The 22,802-nt window shown below is 34.5% G+C and overlaps 1 protein-coding gene across 1 annotated transcript; it reads left to right on the forward strand.

Annotated features, from left to right (window-relative positions):
• Nucleotides 1–20,098: 20,098 nt before the first annotated feature.
• On the forward strand, nucleotides 20,099–22,115 carry LOC120072714 (large ribosomal subunit protein eL14y-like). Its single transcript, XM_039025182.2, has 5 exons — nucleotides 20,099–20,226; nucleotides 20,317–20,418; nucleotides 21,305–21,434; nucleotides 21,541–21,653; nucleotides 21,859–22,115. Exons 1-5 carry the CDS (start codon nucleotides 20,224–20,226, stop codon nucleotides 21,910–21,912), a joined length of 402 nt encoding a protein of 133 aa, XP_038881110.1. The 5' UTR covers nucleotides 20,099–20,223; the 3' UTR covers nucleotides 21,913–22,115.
• The last annotated feature ends 687 nt before the right edge of the window (nucleotides 22,116–22,802 follow it).

A 22,802-nucleotide genomic window follows, 5' to 3' on the forward strand; every position in this document is an offset into this window, starting at 1 on the left:
CGCTCTCCTCTGCTTATTTTTCCTTTCCCTGCTTCCGATTTTAAAGCATTCAGTCAGAAAGGCGTGTGTTCCAATCGGTAACAGTGCATTTTCGATCGGATTTTCTTTTTTGGGCTATTTTATCCCGGGTATGACGTGAATTGTAAATGTTCTTTTTTGAGCATACCTGAATCGTAAATGTTCTTTTGGAAGCACTAAGATTTTTTTGTTCGATTGGGTTACATCCTTCACGTTCAACTCTATGTTGATTCTCTTTAAACTATTCTTAAAGAATTCGAAAAATATAAATGAATAGTAATTTGCTCTATGTGAATGAGCAGAGGTGGAGACATTCATTTATATGGAAGATAAGAACACATGTCCCATGCCGATTGATACAAGAATAACAACCAAAGCAAAAATGATAACGGACATAATAAAGGGCAAAATAGTAAATGCATAATAATGAAATATCTTCTATCATCCCCGTTCAAGCAAATGGGCCTTTGAAAGGAAGGTGACTTGGGAAAAATAGGTAGTAGGTAAAGCCTTAGTCAGAATATCGGCCAATTGGTCATCTGAAGGCACAAACCGAACAATGAGTTGCTTTCGGGCAACATGTCCATGGATAAAGTGGTGGATTGATCTCAACATGTTTAGTTCGATTGTAAAGATCCAGATTAGCAGCCATATATGTTGCATTAATATTATTAGGGAGGATTATTGGAGGCTGAATTACTAACCCAATTTCAGATAAGATGGATTAAACCAAAATAAGTTCAGCTATAGCATTAGACATCTCTCGATATTCAAATTCTTGGCTCGAACAAGATACAATGCTTTGCTAAGAAGATTTTCATGAAAATAAATTGAAACCAAGAAAATACAGAAACTGTTTGTACTCCTTCGATCATCAGAGCAACTTGCCCAGTCTGCATGAATGTAACACGTAAGAGAGTGATGAGAACTCTTGGTGAAGGATAGACCAAGAGATATAGACCATTTCAAATACCATAGGAGCCTCTTGACAGCTTGCATATGAGAGAACTTTAGAGCATGTAAAAACTAACACAACGTGTTAACCACAAAGCTAATTTTAGGTCGTGTGAGGGTGCAGTATTACAGAGCACCTACCAGACTATGATACTCAGTTGGATCCTCCAAAGATTCCCCATCATGTATAGACATTTGTATTCAAGCCATCATAAGTAGGGGTGTTCATGGTTCAGTTCGGTTCGGTTTGGGAGTCAAAACGAATTGGATCGAAAATTTTGGTTTTGAAATTAAATCGAATCAAACTGTAAAATTTGATTCTGGTTTCAATTCGGTTCGATTCAATTTTCGGTTTTGGATTTTTCTTCCAACTTTGATGAAAAGGAAAGTTTTGCTCTTCTGCTTTTCCGAACATCCCTTCTTCCTTTCTAAATCATTTCCCTTTTTTCTAATTCAATACACTATTTTGAAACCATAATCAAGAAGAAGAAGAAGAAGCCATCTGGAAGTGAGGGGGTCGAGAAGTAATAAAAAAACCTTAATTCTAACTAAGAAGAGTGGACATATATATATATATATATATATATATATATATATATATATATATAGTGTGTATGTGTGTGTGTGTGTGTGTGTATTATATATAATTACTTATTTATTTATTTTTAAATTAATGTGGTTCGATCTGGTTTTATTTCGACTTTTTTATTTTGAAATCGAACTGAACCGTATAATTCGGTTTTAGAATTACAGTAAATCGCATTGATTCGTTTTCAGTTTGGTTTCACAAACGGTTTGGTTTTTGCAGTTTCAGTGAACACCCCTAATCATAGGAGAGTTGATGTGCTTACAATCAGACATCTTTACCCTTTTTAGTAGATCACATATGTATTTGGTTTAGGACAAATGCATTGAGTCATGCTTATGAATCACCTAAATGTCCAAGAAGTAAGACAAGCCACCCATATCCTTAAGAGAAAAATTTGCATTCAAAACTAAGATAAACGACTGAATCAAATTACTATTGTTACCAGTAATTAGAATGTCATCAACATAAATCAAGAAAATGACAATGGAATAATCATCTTTGTAAAGAAACATGGATGTATCAGCTTTGGAACTTGAGAAACCCTAGCCAATTAAACACGAGCTAGCTTGGAAAACCAAGCGCGAGGGCTTTATTCGAGACCATAGGTTGATTTATTCAGACAAAGGACGTGATGAGGGTGAAAATCACTGACAAATCTAGCTGGTTGCTTCATAAAAATCTTCTTTCTGTAAATCAAAATGGAGGAATGCATTTTAAACATCCAATTATCTAACATTCCAACCAAATGACACAACCAAAGATGACGGGGTTGAAGGTCTCAAAATAGTCTATGCCAAACTCTTGGGTGTGCCCTTGTGCAACTAATCGAGCCTTATAATGTTCAAGTTCACTTGTGAGCCTTAGCTTTATGTGAAACGCCCACTTACATCTTATAGCCTTGCGTTTGGGAGGTAATGGGACCAAGGACCAAGTGTTGTTCCTTATTAAGGCCTCATATTCAGCAACCATTACTTGTTTCCACTGTGGATCAGCAAGAGCAACCTTGTAGTTTGGTGGTTCGATGGGTATGGTTGGTGAGGTAGAGGGAACAATAGCTAAGAGGGCCTTGGGTTTGAAAATTCTAGATTTGGACCGAGTTATCATAGGATGTTGATACTCAGAGAGAGAATGAAGGGGCAGGAGATTTAGATACTTGGTTTATGGGAGAAGGAGAAGGTGTTTGAACAGGAGAGGAATAAGAACTAGGGGAAGATGTAGAAGGGATATTTGGATGGGGATATTGGCTTGAAGAAATAGAAGCAGGGGAAGGAATGGAAATAATATGGTTGGGAGATTGAGTATAAGCTGAATTATTAAAGATGAGAGGTATGTTTTGTGAATTGGAAATAGGAAGTAAAGGAGAATAAGCATGAGGTGTAGATATGGTTTGACATACTCTGTAGACAAAGGAAGGGGAATGAGAGAGACTGAACATGATTAGACAAGGTTAGAGAAGTAGACTGTGGGATTGACACAGCAAAAGGGAAGGCAGTTTCCTTAAAGATCACGTGTCTAGAAACATAAATATGACTACTAGAGACATCAAGACATAGGTATCCTTTATGAGATAAACTATAGCCAATGAAAACACATTCACGGGATTGAAAATGAAGTTTATGGTAATTGTAAGGATGAAGAAATGGAAAATTAGCACAACCAAAAGACTTGATGAGAGAGTAGTTGGGAAGTTTGTTGTATAATTTGAAAATGGAGAATTATTATGAAGAACCTTTGTAGGAAGACGATTAATAAAATGAATAGTTGTTTAAAATGCAAAGGACCAAAACTTTTGAGGACCAAAGGCATAAGCAAGAAGAGACAATCCAACCTCAACAACATGATGGTTTTTCCTCTCAACATACCATTTTGTTGGGGTTATATGGGCAAGAAATTCTATGTTGAATACCATTGGTAAGCATAGTAGGAATTAAAGGTTTAAATTCAGTACCACCATTTGTTTTAAGGGCAATAATTTTTTAATGAAATTGGTTTTCAACCATGACATTAAACTATAAGAAGAAAAAGAGAGTTTCACTCTTGGTACGAAGAAGATAAATCCAAGTAAACTTACTATAATCATAAAAAAATATTAAAAATTATCTAGCTCCATTTATAGATAAGATCGGGCAAGGACCCCATATATCGAAGTACACAAGTTGAAAAAGGATATTTAGAACAAGAAGACGACATTGGGAAAGGTAAACGATGGCTCTTAGCCATTTGTCATGCATTACAAAAGGGAATTGAACTAGAACGAAGTTTGACATTACATTGACTTAAAATAGATTGAAAAGCAAGACCAGAAGGATGACCAAGCTTATGGTGCCAAACTTGAGGATCTTGTAGTGTTGAGAGAAAGCCAGTTGGTATCGAGGAGGTTGAAGAGACTCGTGAAACAAAATTAGATGTTGAAAGTTTGTAGAGACCTTGATCAAGGTGTCCTTGAAGCAGTACCCTTTTGGAGATTTGATCATTCACAAGAAAATAAGTAGGATGAAACTCAACAAAAGCCATATTATCGAAGCAAAATTTAGCTATACTGACTGAATTATGTGAAATTCCAAGAGTGTTGGTGAGAGTAGTGAGATCTGGTGTCACGTAGTGGGTAGCTTCGGAGTCCATAAACCAAGCATCATCTGGATGAGAGAAGGGTGGTGAGGAAGATGGGTCAAGGTTATAAGTTTGTTGAGGAAAAGGGGAGGGGCTTTGGGCAGGCTGCAGAAAGCTAAAGAGGGCTTGGGGTTGAGACTTTGAAGTTGGTTGATAGGCATAGTTGTTTTTGATATAACACACAAAGGTTGTATGGCCCATTTTACCCAGATTTGGCATTGGGGCAAGGAGTTCTTTGATTTCTTTGCTGCAAAGGGGGAGAGGTAAATTGACCACGACCAAGACTAGGGGAGGAATGTTGAAAGAAGGGCATATTATTAAACATGGAAGAAAAACCAGGGGAAACAGGGTTACCTGAAGGAGGCTTACTTGAAGATAGAGGTCTAAGGATGGATGTTTTTCAATTTTGAGGAAAGTGAAAGTTTGCAAGGTTAGCTTGAAGCACATTTAACTGATCCACAGTGTTTTGTTTCTCCAATCGAGCATTATAGGCCAATAGAAGGATTTGAACATTGGCCAACGACGGGAGGTTAGTTTGATTCTGTATACTTGTGACAAAGGCATTATACTCAATGCCTAAACCTTCTAGTATGTATGTAAGATGATCTCAGTATGAAAGAGGCTCACCAATCGCGGCAAACTGATTAGCAATGTCCTTAATCTGAGCAAGATATTGAGAAACATAGAACCCATCTTTCTTTACCCTTTGTAGCTGAGATCGGAGACCCATGATTCTTGCTATAGATGACGATTTGTACACTCTCTTGAGAGTATCCCATATTTCAAAAGCAGTGTCCACATCCCACGATTTCACTCTTCACTCAGAGATAAGTATAACTAACTCATAATCATTTGATTGAATCGTTGTCAAACCATGTACTGAGGGTTCATTTGGGTTCACAACTGGTCAAGAAACTGAGATGGTGTTGGGATGGAACCATCGATAAAACCTTCTACATCATATGCCATAATGAAGTTGAGAAGTTAATTCTTCCAAAAAAGATAGTTAGAATCAGTGGGTTTGATGGACAAAGGTTGAGTAAGAGATGGAAATGGACTTGTATTTTGTTGGGGCGGAGAGAGATGGGGTAATGATTGAGTAGATGAGTATGGGAAGAGACCATTTGTAGGCCGGAAATGGGGAATACCGACGTTTAAAGTTAGGGTTATTTGGGGGTAGGGATTAACTTGAGGGAGATAAGAGTGTTGAATGAAAATTCTATCCTATTACAAAATGTCAGGTGTCTTCTATTGGCCCATTTGATCACAATAATGAGCTTATCAACTTTAATGGCGATGAGACCTAGACCACGATCCATAAATTTGGCTGGAGGTTTGATTGGGCTTTAAATCATAAATTGTGTCAGTTTGAGTAATTAAAATCGCTTTGCAAAATTTGACCCAGTTCAAGCCCACCGTGGAAAATTCAGGCCGAAGAAAAGACTGGCCTTAACCCTAAACTCTAGCTGAAACCTAAATAGTAGTTGGGCCCAAGCTTGAAAACCCAAAAGCAAATGGGGCCCAAGCCCACCTAGAACCCATGAAAATCCTCTATAAATAGAGGCTTTGCCCTTTCATTTGGGGAGGTTGGAAAATTGGCAACAAAGTGTTGAAGTTCAGGAGATCAAGATTAAGGCTCTGAAGCTCTTAAAACTTGAAAGTTTTGATCGATCTCGAGATTATCACTTTCTGAAGATTGAAGACTTGAAAGATAAGACTTCCTTGAATTTCAAAAGACTGAAGCTCAAATTGATCTCAAGTTTACAACCTTCTGAAGATTAAAGACTTGGAAGATTAGAGCTTCCTTGACTTCCAGAAGATCGAAGTTCAAAGCAACTTCTTGAAGATTGAAGAACTAGAGATTTTAAACTTTTATCCCTTGTGTTAGAGAAGTCGTCAAAGGATCAAACATTAGAGATTGCATCCACTTTACTATACTGAAATCAATACAAAGTTTCACGAATTAAATTTCTTCAGAATTCTCGTGTGAATAGTTTGACACACTCAGTAGAACCATATCTACCCTTCATCTCTTTCTCTACAACACAGTCTACTTAAAGAAGTCATTTCATCCAAAAACTGTTGGAAAATAAGTAGCATGCACAGTGGAAGCAACAGATCATAACACTCTAATTACAAATAATTAACTAAGGATTAAGCATGCAAAGAGAGTTAGAGATACAACCTTTGTAGTTTCCACGGTAAACTTCGTCTCCACGAGCAATCAGTACCACCAATAGTAAATCCTCGCTATTCTCCAATTGACAAACACAGTTCTGGGACCGAAAACTTGAGTGAAAAATAGGGAATTTCACTAAATAATTTGGAAAGTCAAAGATGATTTGAGAAAGATTAATTTCAAAAATTAAGGAAGCATTAGTTTTAAATTTTTGAAAATCAAAACCTAGTTATAAACAAAATACATGCAAAATCCTTCTTGCATGGCTTTCATCTCAAATTCCATTAGCATCAATAATGTTATAGGTGTCAAGCTTAGCATGAGTCACTTCAAAACTCACTTAGTTAGTGGAAAAATCCAACAATTGTATCTTTCCACTAACTAATGTTTTATTGAAATAAAATTTATAATAAAATAATTTTTTGACAAAAAAATGAAATACTATTTTCATATTTTAGATATTATTTAATTAAAATAATTTTAATTAAATAAAATAAATAAATTTAATATCACATATTAAATTGTGTTTGACACCTGACTTTGATTAATCACATGAATCAATTTTTAAAACACTTTCATGTTAATATTTTATTTAAAACATACTCTCCAAAAATAATTAATAATTGTAAATTATACCTTATATAAAATACAATTTTTCCTAAAGATCGAATTTGAACATTTCAATTTCTCACTTCACCTAGTTATTCAATTTTTTTCCGTAGTGAGCTAGCAAGGAGACCTGATGAACCTACATATCATGGACTCAAACGATCTGAGACTAACCGCTCAAACTTTTTAACCTAGTTAATCGGTATCTGTTAACTAATGAGACAATCCACTATAGCCTGTAGTTGCATTCCCCTCACTGTAGATATATTATGTGTCCATTTGATAGGGGTGGTCATTCAAACCGCAAAAATCGAACCGTTTCTATAAATCAAACTAAAAACTCAGTGAAACCGACAAATACATTTTGATGCGATTTGAAGAAATTTTGAAACCGAATTAATTCGGTTCGGTTCGGTTTCACTTTTGAAAACCGAATTTGAAACCCAACTAAACCGTTTTTAACTAATATATATATTTATATATATATATATATATTTTTTAAAAAAGAGTAAAATCGAATCGCTTTTAATTTAAAGAACAAAACCGAATTTAGAACCGAACCGAATCATTTTTAATTAAAAAATAATATAACATGGTTTTTTTAAAAATTCCAAAATCAAATATGAAACCGAACTGAACCGCATATGGTTTGGTTTGAACTAATAAATCGGTTCGATTTGGTTTCACATTTTAAAAAATTCGGTTTGACCACCAAACCGAACCGTTTCCACCCCTACCATTTGATATAACCATCATCAATAAGTTGATTCTTCACAGGTTGTTCGTAACCTCAGCTAGGTCAATTACCGTTTTACCTCCGAGTTACATATTTTCTCCTTAAGTACCACTGTCCCTCTAATGAACAATTGATTTAGGATCTTAATCACTAAATCCATTCCCTCTCAGGCTAACGAGAGGATGGGACCCCTTGTTCAAGACTCGGGATAAGCCCTTAAAGGAATAACCTTTTTACTATCTCTAAAATGGGTAGGAGTGAATCTCATCTTGCAAATTCTATGTCCCCAGCTATCTACCCAGTCTTATCCTTGAAATGGGAGGCATATTGAGCAGTGTTGTTGAGCTTACACTCACCTATGCAGATCAAGGGACAATCCCAAATAAACAGGAGTTCATAGACAGCTCAGGATTCAGATCAAGTTATCTAAGTCATCAAGAAGTGAAATTAATCAATGTTAACAGTAAACGGTACTAATACGTAACAGTGATTATTTCTTGGTCATTCTTACACAATTTCAACGTGTAGAACACCCTCGCTCACATGTCTCTACATGAACGAACTGATCACATCGTTTATGACACTTTACAACTTTTGTAACAATCATAAAGCGAGTCGTATTTAATAGTATCTCCAGAAATAGGTACCCGACCTAATCCAAGTACTATTAACTATTTAGGCTATTATACTCGAACTTGATCCAATCTATGTCTCCACATAAAGTCCAAGTATTCATTACAATAGCCAAGGGTTCATAGTTTATTGGATTTAGAGTTATCAATTCATTTTCATTCAACAACATTTGTCTGAATAAACTTCATATATGCTTACCGTTTACAAATTACGAGTTTTAGACATACAACCCAACAAAAACAACGCTCTCAAAACTTCAAGTGATGATCACAACAGACCAATTACTTGCAGTCGCTTTAAGGGGATTCAATAATCTAAAGAGCTGCCACCTTTTTAGATCGGAAGGAACATATGGGAACAAATGTCAAAACAGCCGCAAGGTAGAATTATCATTAGAGATAGCCCTGCAGTCAATAAGCATACTTAATACTCCATCTTCACCTTCTGGACAATCAAGTGAAGAAATATCACACCAAATATAATGTTAGTCATGATGGCCGACGTGGGAACAAGTATAGAAAGGATGGTCGGACTCGAAAAGAAAGTTAGCATGCTGATGAAGGCAGTTGAAGAAAGGGACTATAAAATTGCATCCCTTAATAATCACACCGAGAGTCGTGACGTGCTGAATCAAATCATAAACCTATAGTCAGGAATGATGACAGGGGAAAGACTATTCTGCAAGAAAGTCAACCACAAAATTCGACGTCAATTGCTTCATTGTCTATCCAGCAATTGCAAAAGATGATTGCTAATTCTATCGAGGCCTAGTATGGTGGACCTACTCAAACTTCCCTTTTATATTTTAAGCCTATACAAAGAGTATTGACAATCTAAGAATGCCAAATAGATACCAGCCACCCAAATTTCAATAGCTTGATGGGAAGGGCAACCTAATACAATATGTTGCTCATTTCATCAAAACATGTGAGAATGCTGGTATACGAGGAGATTTGATGGTCAAACAATTTGTTCAAACTCTCAAGAGAAATGCCTTTGATTGGAACATCGACCCTGAACCTAAAACTATTGATAGTTGGGAATAGCTTGAAAGAGAATTTCTTAACTACTTTTACAGCATGAGGCGTATCATCAACATGATAGAGCTCACCGCCACTAAACAATGAAAAGGCTAGCTAGTCATTGACTACATCAATCGCTAGAGAACATTAAGCCTTGATTGCAAAGATAGGTTAATTGAACTATCAACGGTGGAAATGTGCACTCAAGGAATGCACTAAAGACTTATATATATCCTGTAAAGGATAAAACCCTGCACCTTTGAAGAATTGGCAACCTGCGTTCATGATATGAAACTAAGCATTGCCAATAGAGGAAACAACGATTTACTGGCCCCAGAAGTAAAGAATGAATAGAAAAAAGTGAAGAGCATCCAGAAGGTATCGAAGGGTGCTACTAAAGAAGCTATGTTCATCTATACGACCCCTTTAAAGTTTATCTCCAAGGAGAAAAGATTGAGAAATGCAAAGATAAGGGCAAGAAAAGACGCCCGACATTAAAAGAGAGGTAAGAAAAAGTCTACCCTTTTCCAAATTCTGATTTGCCTAATATGTTGGAGCAGTTACTAAAAAAACAACTCATTAAACTTCCTGAATGTAAATGACCTACAGAAATGGGGAGAGTAAATGATCCCAATTACTGCAAGTATCATCGAGTTATCAGTTATTTAGTAGAAAAATATTTTGTACTGAAGGAATTAATTTTGAAGTTAGTTTAAGAAAAAAAGATTGAGCTAGACCTCGACGATGTGGCATAAACAAATTGAAGGAGCTCTTATATAAGAGCACCTATGAGCGGAAGCGGATCTTTCCAACTCATTGTGATAGAATTTACACATATACATTTAAACAAACAGATATGCATTTATTACACTAAATTACTGGCATGCTTAAAGGATTAAAAAACAAAAGACTGAGAGAACGTACCAGTTGAAAACTTTCTTCATAAAACTCGGTCTCTCCGTGAATGAACTCCTCCCGCTCTTTCTCGTCCAGCAAGTGATCGACCATCAACACCAAGGTCATCTACACGAACAGCAGTGCACGAACAATAGGCAATAAGGACGACACCACCACTCGAAGCCCTCAGTATTCTCAAAGTGAGAATCCAAAGGGTGGACTTTGATGGAATTGGTAGAGGGGAGGAGGAAAGGCTATCGTGTAGTACGATCTAGCAAGTGGGAGAAAGGAATGACTATCGTATAGTCGGATGCTTGATCATTTAGTGCGAGGTACACGATCGTGTAGTAAAAGCTAAGCGATCGCCTCTACGATCGTTTAGTTCAACTCAAGCGCTAAGTGATTGTTTAGGAAAGCGCGGGTGTGTGATCGTTTAGTAAGCGGGCACTATCGTGTAGGCTCTCAACACTAAGCAATAGAAAGGCTAACACACCATGAATAATTATCCGTCTCTCTCTCTTTGTTTTTTTTTTTTTTTTTTTTTTTTTTTTGCAAAATGGAAATAATTTTCATTTTATTCTTTAGTTACTAAAACTGAATAGAACTTCCCACTATCGTACGAATTCGGAGAAAACTTCGGCCAATTATCTCATAACCGCCCAATTAATAAAATAATAAATATAATCATATTATATTCATAACCTATAGTTTGATATCATATATCAACTATAGTGTTTTCTCCTCTACTCGATATAAATCATATTTATATCCAGCTTCCTCCAAAATAATGTATCTCATACATTTAGTCAATCATATCATATATAATTAACCAATTCAATTATATCATATATAATCGAACTCCCTCTTGTCAATTTGAACATTTCAAACTGACCTAAAAATTGATTCTCAACTTTTATCCAAGCTGCCAAAGGGACCTTATGGACCTATGGCTCGAAGCTCCAAGGTAAGTGAATAGCTGACTAAACTCTTTAGCCACAAGATCCACCATTCGTTAACTGCCAGACATTCCACTAAAACACGATAACTGAACTCTTCTTACCATAGATATATTTCTGTGTCCATCAGATATAACCAATCATGAGTACGATAACCCTTCACAAATGCTCGTAAGTAGAGCTGGACCAATTTACTATTTTGCCCCTATAGTTGCATCTCACTCTTTAAGTACTACTGATCCCTCTAAAGAACATACAACATAATCCAACTATGTGTGAACACCTCTTGGGCCATGAGAAGGTGTGTGGCGCCGCATTTTTTAAACCCTAGAATCAGCCCTTAAGGAAGTTATCTATCTACTTACCCCTACTTGAGAAAATGAGCGAATTCCATATTGTGTAGTTAAGTTCCCAACACCTAAATCAGATGAATCCCCAAAGTGAGTCGGCGGCCTGGCCACTCACACCCATGCAGATCAAAGGACCGCCCTCAATGGCAAGAGTTCCAAATTCACTCAGGATTGAGGTCATGTTACCTATGATCATCCTAGTGAAGTGAAGTCTCAGTCATGAATGATGTTATATAATGAGACGTTAATACTTCGTGGTCAGGTCTTATACAAACTCTTTGTATAGGATGCCCCCGCTCGCATGTCCCTTACACGAATAATCAGGATCAAACCATCTTTGATAAGTCATAACACTTGTAACTAATCCACAAAGCGGGCCGCATCCGTAGCGTTACTAGGATAAGGTTTCCCTCCTATATCTATATACTACAAACCATTTTGGTTATCACTTAAGACATGATCTACTTGTATGGCACCATATACATGCTTAAGTTACATAAAGACAACAAGAGATTTTAGTTTATTGGTTTGTGGTAATGCAAATAGAACATTTAGATGAGCAAAATCAAGAAGTGAAGTAAATATCGTATATTATACATCACAAGCGTTTGTACAAACTGTTTACAAACTACAGGACACGAGATTTTAGGGCATCAACCCCAATACAAATCACGTTGCAGTAATGATCCATCATAATATTCGACTGTCTGCAAGAGGGAGTTTCATCCAATTTGGATCTCTTGAGCCTGTTATTATATCTTCTCCACCAAAGGCCTTACAAAAGGCAAACTTCTAGAAAGTTGACTCAAAAGGAAAAAATGAGCAAGTGAAAGATGCAGATGAATGATGGACATTGGTATCTCGTCAGAAGAGCCATAAACAAAGTTTCCTTCAGAAAGAATCTCATTCATTTTGAGAATATAAAAGGAAGAGTAAGCTACAAAGAAGAAAAGCAATAAAGAATGCGAGAAAACTTCGATCAATCATCGAAGAAAATGAAGAGCTTTCTCAACATCGACAATCAATAATCTTGAAAGACTTCTTTCTAAAGAATTTTTTGACTGAAACTATTTTGTGTCATCATCAATACGACTAAAGATAATGACAGTCCTTCAAGTTCTGTAAAAGTAACGACCAAGCTAGAGGAACTACCTTCTTTTAGCATAAATGATTTGTTGTCACTCCCATGGGAGACCAAGAATGCACTTGTTGAAATATTAAAAGATAATGAAATTTCAACTACTTTTGCAACCCAAACAAATACATGTGCTTCATGTTGTATATCAATATCATTCACCGACGAAGATTTACTACTCGGGTCAAACCTTCATCATAAACCCTTATTTGTATTGGGGTATGTTTGAGAGCAAAAAGTTAGTCAAATCCTCATCGATAATAGCTCAACTGTCAACATACTGCCAAAATCAACCATGAATCAATTGGGCATTTCAATGGAAGAGTTGTCAGGTAGTAAACTAGTGATTTAGGTCTTCAATCAAGAAGCACATGGAGTGACAAACACAACTCGTCTAAAAATTACTATAGGGAAATTGCAAGCAAGCACCATATTTCATGTGATCGATGCAAGAACCACTTATCGACTATTGTTAAGATGTCCTTGGATTCACGAAAACATAGTAGTAACCTAATTTAGTTTATGAGACATTATATAATGCATATTCTAATTTTTTAAGAAATGGAGTTTATAACATAATATACTATATTTATAAATGTTTTATTTAAATTTATATAATTTTGCATTTTAAATTTCAAAATCCAGATTCTGGATATAATGAAAACATACAAATGTTGTTTTCATAATTTACATTGTTTGGATCACATAATCCAAAAACAGTTTTTAAGAACATAATTCAGATTGTTTATCAAACATATATTCACTGAATTTAGTGAATCTGAAAACATAAAACATAATTCGTAATGGGGGAATTACAAATTATAGAGGAAAATTGAGTGAATATTGAGAAACAAGACACACAAACAATTACTATAGGAAAATTGCAACCAAGCAGCATATTTCACTTGGTCGATGCAAGAACCACTTATCGACTATTGTTAGGATGTCCTTGGATTCACGAAAACATAGTAGTAACCTAATTTAGTTTATGATACATTACATAATACATATTCTAATTTTTTAAGAAATGGAGTTTATAACATAATATACTATATTTATAAATGTTTTATTTAAATTTATATAATTTTGCATTTTAAATTTCAAAATCCAGATTCTGGATATAATGAAAACATACAAATGTTGTTTTCATAATTTACACTATTTGGATCACATAATCCAAAAACAGTTTTCAAGAACATAATTCAGATTGTTTATCAAACATATATTCACTGAACTTAGTGAATCTGAAAACATAAAACATAATTCGTGATGGGGGAATTACAAATAATAGAGGAAAATGGAGTGAATATTGAAAAACGAGACACACAAACAATTAGGTTGAGGCACGAATATCTCGCTTTCTTTAAAGAGATTCAAGCTCTCTGCATGTATATTGGATTTCTTTATATCAACCACCGATGAAACAAATATTATATGACTTGTCCCCTCTAGGATACAATAGCCAAATTGAAACGTCGTGTAGCTCAAACTATTCTGCACTGCAACTCAAAACTCCACAACTAAATCACCATTCTTTTTGGCCAATTGCTCTTAAAAGAGCTAATGAAAGAAAGTAAGAGAGAAAGATATAATGAGTATTGGTTGATATGTTTTTGCGAGGAAAGTAAGAGACCTATTTATAGTAAAATTATAGATCTATAATTTATTATATAATAAATAGGTATTTGTTTAACATTAAATCAAATATGTTTTTCTCTTTAAGAATTAAATTTTTTTTCATTATTTCTCCAAAGTGAAACTTCAATTTAGTAAAACTTATCAAATATTTAAAAATATAACAACATTCCTCTACTCATTTTTAAATATTTAAAATAAGTATCAAAATAGAATTGGCCAAAAGAAAGATAATTATACATCATAAAGATGTGATTCTGTATTGAACCTTTACTAGTGAAATGATAATCTCTAATCCAACCTTAGTAGTGGTCTCTGGCTTGAACTATAACGTTAAAGGAGAAATAGGAAACTTATTGCCCACACATAGTCTCCAGGTATTGACATGAGCTTTATTGGTTAGCGCTTTAGGGCCTTGTGTTGATCCCAGTATTTCATGAATGTATTTGAGAATAAGCCCCATATTCTATAGAGAGCGATCCTACTCTTACACTCATATCGGTAAAATCTGTCAAGGGTACTCCTATAATATAACACATCCCACATATAAGAACTACAAATTTTATTAAGGTTTTATTAGAAAAACTCAACCCTCCATATCATTATAGTGTAAGGCACTCACATCATAGGGATGAGTCAATATATAAAGATAGTGTTTTTCTCGGCCACTTTAATATAATTCTTTTTTTCCCCTTTGAATCTAGTTCTCAAGATCTCTAATCACTAGGTGGACATCCTTATATATGGTGCATGATAATTATAAGGGCTTTAATCCCATCCCTCTCAATATATTTCAGACTCTTTTTTTAGTTAAGGCATTTGTTAATGGATCAGCAAGATTATCATAAGATTTAATGCAATTCACATTAATGATTCCATTACTCAAATAAGATCTTACAATGCCATGTTTTCTTCTTACAGGTCTGGATTTACTATTATAAAAAATGATTTCTACTCTACCATTTGTGGTAGTGCTATTACAATGTATCAAGATCGGAGGCACTGGTTTCCCCCACATTGGAATTTTATATAATAAATCTCTTAGCCAATTGGCTTCCTTCACTAGCTGAAGCTAAAGCAATAAGTTTTGCTTCCATAGTGGAATTAACAATAATCATTTGTTTTTTAGATTTCCAACAAATAGCACTACCTCCCAAGGTAAAAATAGTAGATAAAGAATCATCTGACAATGTATTCTAGATAGCATCAAAAAATCCTTCAATAACAATAGGATTTTCTTTATAGAGTAAGTCAAGATCTTTTGTTCCCAATAAATATTTCATAACATGATCAAAGACATATCAATTCTCTTTACCTGGCTTACATGAAAATATGTTAAGAACTCTATTGCATATGCAACGTCAGGTTTAATACAATCAGTTGCATATCGTAGGCTACCAATCACATTAACATACTAAAGGGATCAAATCCCACAGGGGAAGCGAGTGATCGTTTTGCTTCGATTTTGTTTTAAAATTACAACACAGAAAAGAAGAAACACACATTAATATGTAGTAAGTTAAGCATGAAATTAGAGGGAAGAAGAAACATACCTTTGAAGAACCGTTCTTCAAACTTCTCTAAGTCTTCACAATTCCTCAATGAATCGATCTTCCACAAACAATATGAAGACGCCATCATCGAATCTTCTCCAGTATTCTTTGGCAAGGACCAATTTGTATGAACTGACTTTTTGAAAAAGAGAGGGAATATTGTTTTGTGAATGAGGGTTTTCACAAAGAACTCTTCTTTGTCAATTTTTCTTGAGAGAATTGAGAGGGAAAAATTAAAGTTCGTGAGAGAGTGAAAATTACTTCTCTATAATAACCAACATCCCTGAAATAAACTTCCGTATCTCTTAATACTCAAAGTAGAAATCAATTAAAAATAACTTCCACTTTTTTTAATTTTAATTAAAATAAATAAATAATCTAATTAATTATCTCATATTTAATTAAATGTACATTTAAATCATATTCAAATGCACATATCTCTCATAACCTATAGTTTTAATATTGAATCTCATTTATATTTAATAACTTATAATTTTAATATGAATCATATTCAAATAATAAATCTCCTTATTATTTCAAAGTTTAATTTTCGAATCTCGTTCAAAATTAACTTTATATTATAATGTATCTATATACATTATGTTAATGGTAACATATACAATTAAAATTATTCCCTTATTTAATTTAAAAAATTCAAATTCTTTCAAAGTTGCTAATACTAATTCACCAGTTAGGAGTGTTCATGGGATGGATTGAGTTGTTTTGAAGCACTTTTTAAACTCATTCAATCCAAATAATCAATAACTTATAGAAATACAAGTTAAAGCACTTTATTTAGAATAATTACGGAAATTAGAGGAAATGCATTATTTTGAGGTGAAATTCATTTAAATAGATAAGCTTTGTGTTCAACACAATTTACACAACAAAACTTCCTAAAAATTATAAAATATAACATCTTTAAATGCAAGATTTCTAAGAAAATAAGCAAAAAAAAAAAAAAAAAAAAAAAATCAACCAAAGAAAGAAAAGCTGCAGTTGTGGACACATAAAAAAAGATCAGGTCAAACTTCAACCTTGCATGCAAAAAACCATGTGTTGATCATAAATATGAAGAGTAGAAAACGATAAACGCGTGGATAGTGGATGTCAAATCAAAATGCAAGTTGGTAATCGATTTGAACCAATCGCGCCAAAACCAATGAATATGTGATGCGAGTATTCGATGCAGCAGGGCATGGAATTAAATACAAAGATGCCAGATATTTATTAGAAAGACGCAAAGAAGCTTCCTTGTGATACCTATAAATATCCATTTGAGAATCAATTTAAGTGCAAGACTTTCTTCTAAGAGATTGGCCAGAATTCTGTCCAAAATTTTTCCTATTTCCACCATTGTCTTCAACCTCTCGAACATCTCTTTGGATAATTCTGAGTGAAAACTCAATCTTCTTCTCTGAAAAGGGAGAGAACACCGTCATCTCTGCAGCAACCTCCATCCAAGCCAAAGGAAGCAAGACATTGCAACCGACAATTTGAAACATTTCATCTCTGATTCTTTATTCTATTTTCCTTGTTATTTAAATTTGTATTAAGATATTTGAGATTGAGAAACTTCTATTTCTTAATATAAATAAGATTTCTATCCTATTTCATCCATTCATGTCTTATCTTTCCTCTATCATGTGTAACTAGATTTCTAATGAGTTGAGGAGGTTAAACTAACATTTTCCCAACTTTTGCATAGTTAAAGTTCATCTAGTTTAATGTGTAATTAATAACCTTGCTTAAATTTATCTGAAAAATCGATTTAAGTAAAAATAATCAACTACTCGAGAGAGTAATTGATTGTAGACATCATTAAGCAAAGAAAGAAGTGGCTTTAGAAATAAAGTCAACCTTTTGCCTGAAATTAACTTGAGTATGCATCGCAGAGATAGGGTAAATGTGGCTAAAAAACACTGAAAAGTGAGTTCTTCATTTTATTAGTTAATGGCATGAACGCATAACTTATGCATCATTTAGGACAATGTTAGTAACCCTTCTCAACTTTGTCTTATCAGTTGATATTTCCTTCACTTCCACGTGCATTGCTTAATTGTGTTTGTATTTGTCATCATCATCCTCATTTCTATCATTCTATGCATTATAACACACTCGACGCATCATCACTCATTATCATTTGTAATCAACCCATTACTTTAGCTGTATAAAACTAATTAAGAATTTATCGCGTTAAAATCATTCATCAAGCACAAACACATTTTTAGTCTATAGTCCTCGTGTTCGACCCTAGACTCACCAGAAACTCTATTTGAACTTATACTTGGATCAAAGTAGAGAAAACATTGTGTTTAACATATATCATTCGTTGTATTTAACAACTATGGCACGTCATAAGGCATTTATTGAATTGTTAACAATCACTAAATTCACCAACCATTTTCAATATAACAATAACCCTTTTTGTACAATGAATCAACTCAATCCAACCATAAAACATATAGGTTAGGTTGGTTCAGGTTACTCGAATAATTTATTTGAAATTTTATTCTAGAAACAAGTAAAATTCTAATATGTAAAAACTTTATTTCATTAATCTCATATATTGAATTAAGATCAAGAAGTCAATCTCAATTTATTTTTGATTTTTTTTTCTTTCCAAAGTGCTAAAAAAGATTTTTAGGACTTGTTTAAGAATAAATTGTCTAAGAAAATAATTAAATTAAAAATAAATATATATGTATATATAATTGTATCATAATTAAAAGACACATATATATATATATATATTTCAAATTAATAATAAATTTGGGTTGGGTTATTTTAGGGGAACTCATGAACCAATCTAACCCATAAAAATTTAATTTATTTGACCCCAGCTCAATCTAAATAAGTTTATAATCCAACAAAAAATCACGCGAGTTGGGTTGGGTTGATTAGGTTTTTCAAGTCATCGGATTTTTTAAATACCCCTAATACTAGTTGAGCTATTCTCGTGTTGTAAACAAACGCGAAAGTTAAGGAGACTGTCTTGATATCAGAATAATTACATAGAGGGTCCCAAAGGAAAAGTAGCCCTAAGTTTCAAAACAAATAAATTTTGACATTCTGATGATGTCATCATCATGTGAAATTACCACTTTAAACCTTCTTCCTTCTTCTTTTGCACCATTTTTTCTTTCCCCCTTTTTTTCTACGTTTTTTCTTCTTTCTTCTTTCTTTTCTTTTTTTGTGTGTTTCTTCTTCTAATTATTCTTTTCTTTCATTTTCTTTTTCACATTTCTTATTCCAGGCTTTTACTCCCACCGCAGGAACCCTTTCTTCCGACGATTTCTTCTGTTTACGCTGCTGTCTTTTTATTCTCCTTGAATTAAAGATGTAAGTTGAAACGTGAATCAGAACGAGAAGAAGAAGCGAGAGTGAGACATAGAAACGAGAGGAAAAAGCGAGAGCAAAAATCTAAAGGAAGAAGCGAGAGGAAGAATAAATGAAAAATACCAAAGAAAAATTACAATTGTGCTTGATGAGAAACAAGAAAAATGAATGAGAAACTAGAGAGAGAAGTGAGAAGAATGAGCGAGAAGTGAGAGGAAGAATCTAAACAAAGGAAAAAATCGAAAAAGAAGTTACAATTGTGTCTGATGAGGAAGAAAAGGAAGGAGCGAGAAGCGAGAGGAATGAACGAGAATTCGTTTGAGCGCTAGGTCCTTGCGCATGGTATGGGGACAAGATAATACTTTCACACGCCACTGACATAAGCAAAAAACCATTTCTTGAGCAAATTCGAATATTGGGCCAAATTTCATTTGGGCCCCCTAAAAAGGGACCTTTCATACAAAAACCCTTTGATTTCCTAAATGGAAAAAAAAAGAGAGAGAACATTTTGATAACTTAGTGTGTGTTTGGGGCAAAAACTATTATAAGATTATAATAATCAACTCTTGTTACAGTAAATGCTATTTTGTATTATCTAATTAACTACGGTCAACACTACTTCAAAACTCCCGTTTGCTACAGTATTTATTGTTTATTACAGTTTTTACTATTTTACATTTATTATTTTTTTTATTCTTTATTATAATGTTTATTATTTTCTTCTCAAACCAAAGTAGTTTACTCCTTAAACACATACTATTATAATCCAAATTACCTCAAACACAAATTATTATAACCAACTTCTTGTCTCAATCGCTCCGTAGAAGGCTAAAACACTTGGAAACGAAAACTTTGGGACTGATGAGAAAAAAAAAACCTTGTGGGGACTAAATCGTAATTTCAGATAGCAATAATATATAGAACGGTTGGATTATTTGGAGTTGGTCAGTACAAAGAGCAAAGAACCCTAGGCTGCTCGTCCCCTTCTGAAAAACCCTAAACCCGAAGATGGTGAGGATTCTCTTCCTTGGTTTCTCTTTTCCTGGTTTCTGTCCTGTGAATTGTCTTTGAATTATCTGATTTTCTTTATTGGTTTTGTAGCCGTTCAAGAGGTACGTTGAGATCGGGAGGGTCGCCCTCGTCAACTACGGCGAAGACTATGGAAAGCTCGTCGTCATTGTCGACGTCATTGATCAGAATAGAGTACGTTTCTTTGCTATTACTTGTGATTTTGTTCGATGAGTATTATTTTTTAGTTTGAAGTTGTATCCGTTCCCTTGAACATTTGGAAGCTACGGAAACAAGAAGCAGTGTATTTCCCCACTCCTTGGCTATAGATTGATTTCTTCTGAATTTGATGTTTGCGGCATGATCCGACCACATATCTCTTATAAATTCTGTAATTTATTATCTATGAAACCATTCTATAGCTTCAAGTTTGAAGTGATGACTGTTAAAATGATCTACGGCCTTCAATATTTAACTTCACGTCCATTTAAGTTCACGTTCATCGAGTAGGTCATTGGGTAGCTATCATTGATTTGTTGAGGATCCAAATTATAACTGATAAATGGTTACCTTGAAGGTTTGAACTGTTTCCTCTGTCTGATTCTCCATCACCCCGAAGGGATATTTGGCTGATAGCTTGAATTTATGGTTGAGATGATTTTTAGTTGTTTTTAGGACTTCCCTTGAGTTTACAAATGCAGATATATGGCCCATTGATTGTTTATAGACCTAAGTTCTTTTCTCTTGGGAAGTGTTACTATTTTTCTCCCCCAAGTTCCTAACTGAATGTGATCATACAATATCCAACTGTCTCTCTTTTGAAAAAAAGAAAGGGTTTAAATGGAATCTTCATATGTATCTGTTTTTTGTTGACATTTCCTGGTGACGAAGTTTTAGTTTCAATATTTAATTAGTTTCTACCAACGAGTATAGATTTGTGCTTTAGACTTGAGGCATCTCTACCTCCTTAAGAGGCTGGAGGTGCGAATTTTCCCCTTCCATCTGGTGTATCATTCTCACAAAAAGCTTTAATTAGCTGTTTACTCTTTTTTTATTTTAAAATTAATGCTACTGTATACAGGCTTTGGTGGATGCTCCTGATATGGTCAGGTCTCAAATGAACTTTAAGAGACTGTCTCTTACTGACATTAAAATTGACATTAAGAGGGTTCCCAGGAAGAAGGAACTCATTGAAGCTATGAAGGCTGCTGGTGTGCATTTCAACTTAATTCACTTTTAAATGCCCAACTCCTTTTCTACCCCCTTGCTGTTTTTGTTTGTTTCAAGTTTAACCTGTTGTTTTGATCATGTTGTTAGATGTTCAGAAAAAGTGGGAGGATAGCTCTTGGGGGAGAAAACTGCTTGTCAGAAAAAGGAGGGCATCCCTGAATGATTTTGATAGGTTCAAGCTAATGTTGGCCAAGATAAAGGTCAGTGATTTGTGATGCAGTCTGTACTTCCTATCATGTTACCTTTTTCGTACCCATCAGTGCGTGTAAGAGTTTCAACCTCTTATGGATGTCCATTGAAGTTTGACTATATCATTTGGAACAAACTTTTATTGTTTTATTGTTTCTCTTGCGTGCTCGATTTGTGGCAACTCATTGCTTACGATGGAGATTATCTTTTTTGCAGAGAGCTGGATTGGTCAGGCAAGAGCTTGCAAAGCTGAAAAAGAGTGAATCTTAGAAAGTGCATTTCTTTAACTTCAAATTTTGTTAGAGAACAACTTATCAGGCGTGGTCTGTTGGCCCTATTGTTTCTCAAGCCCTCGAGAGACTGGGGGGTGTATGTGAACTGTGAAGTGCATTGAATTTTGGACATCAAGTGTAGTGAGTTTTTCCCAATGTACCAACATTAATCGAAGTTGATTAAAAATTCATACTTGAATATGCTGGTGTTTTCCTGCTTAAGTGTTAAATCAGATTTTTGAACCACTTGATAAGGTTTTTGTGTTTCCTATTTGCTTTTCTTGGTGTGTTATCAGAAGCATTTCTAAATCCTGCATTATGTGGAGGACTGAGAGCCACAAACTTTGAACAAACATAAACTAGAAATTCGTTGGTATCTTATCCGTACTCGTGGGATTTGATTCAATGGGTGGAAGCACGAAAAGGAAATGAATGTTCTCTTCAACCATTCCTTGGCTTTCAAGGCTATGTTTGAGGGTCAAACCAAAGACAGCTAGTACATTTGAGCTTGTATGTCGATTGAGTTATATTTGTTTTGACAAATAGTTTGTTGTGTGCAATTAAATTTTTATGATGCATGGAACAAAGACCGCCTATAAATGAAGTGACCTTGAATGCAAGTCTACTAATTGGTGTTGTGAAGATTTTTATTAAACAATGCCCACAGATAGATACAATGAAAAAGGAAAAGTCCAAATTGTTTTTCCTTGGTGTTCAACAATTAGATTGACCTTTTGAGGCAAGTTATATATTAGGTGCCGTTTGGGGCCCAAGTTGAGAAGACATATTATGTGGTTGACTTAGATGTCACCGTTTGGACAACCAACATCCCAATTACCCACATCTGATCTCCGCATTTCCTAGGTTTTGTCCATCGATATCGCAACT

Source organism: Benincasa hispida, chromosome 1, assembly GCF_027475165.1.
Source record: "Benincasa hispida cultivar pf3 chromosome 1, pf3_genome.v1.1, whole genome shotgun sequence".
Classification (NCBI taxonomy): Eukaryota; Viridiplantae; Streptophyta; class Magnoliopsida; order Cucurbitales; family Cucurbitaceae; genus Benincasa; species Benincasa hispida.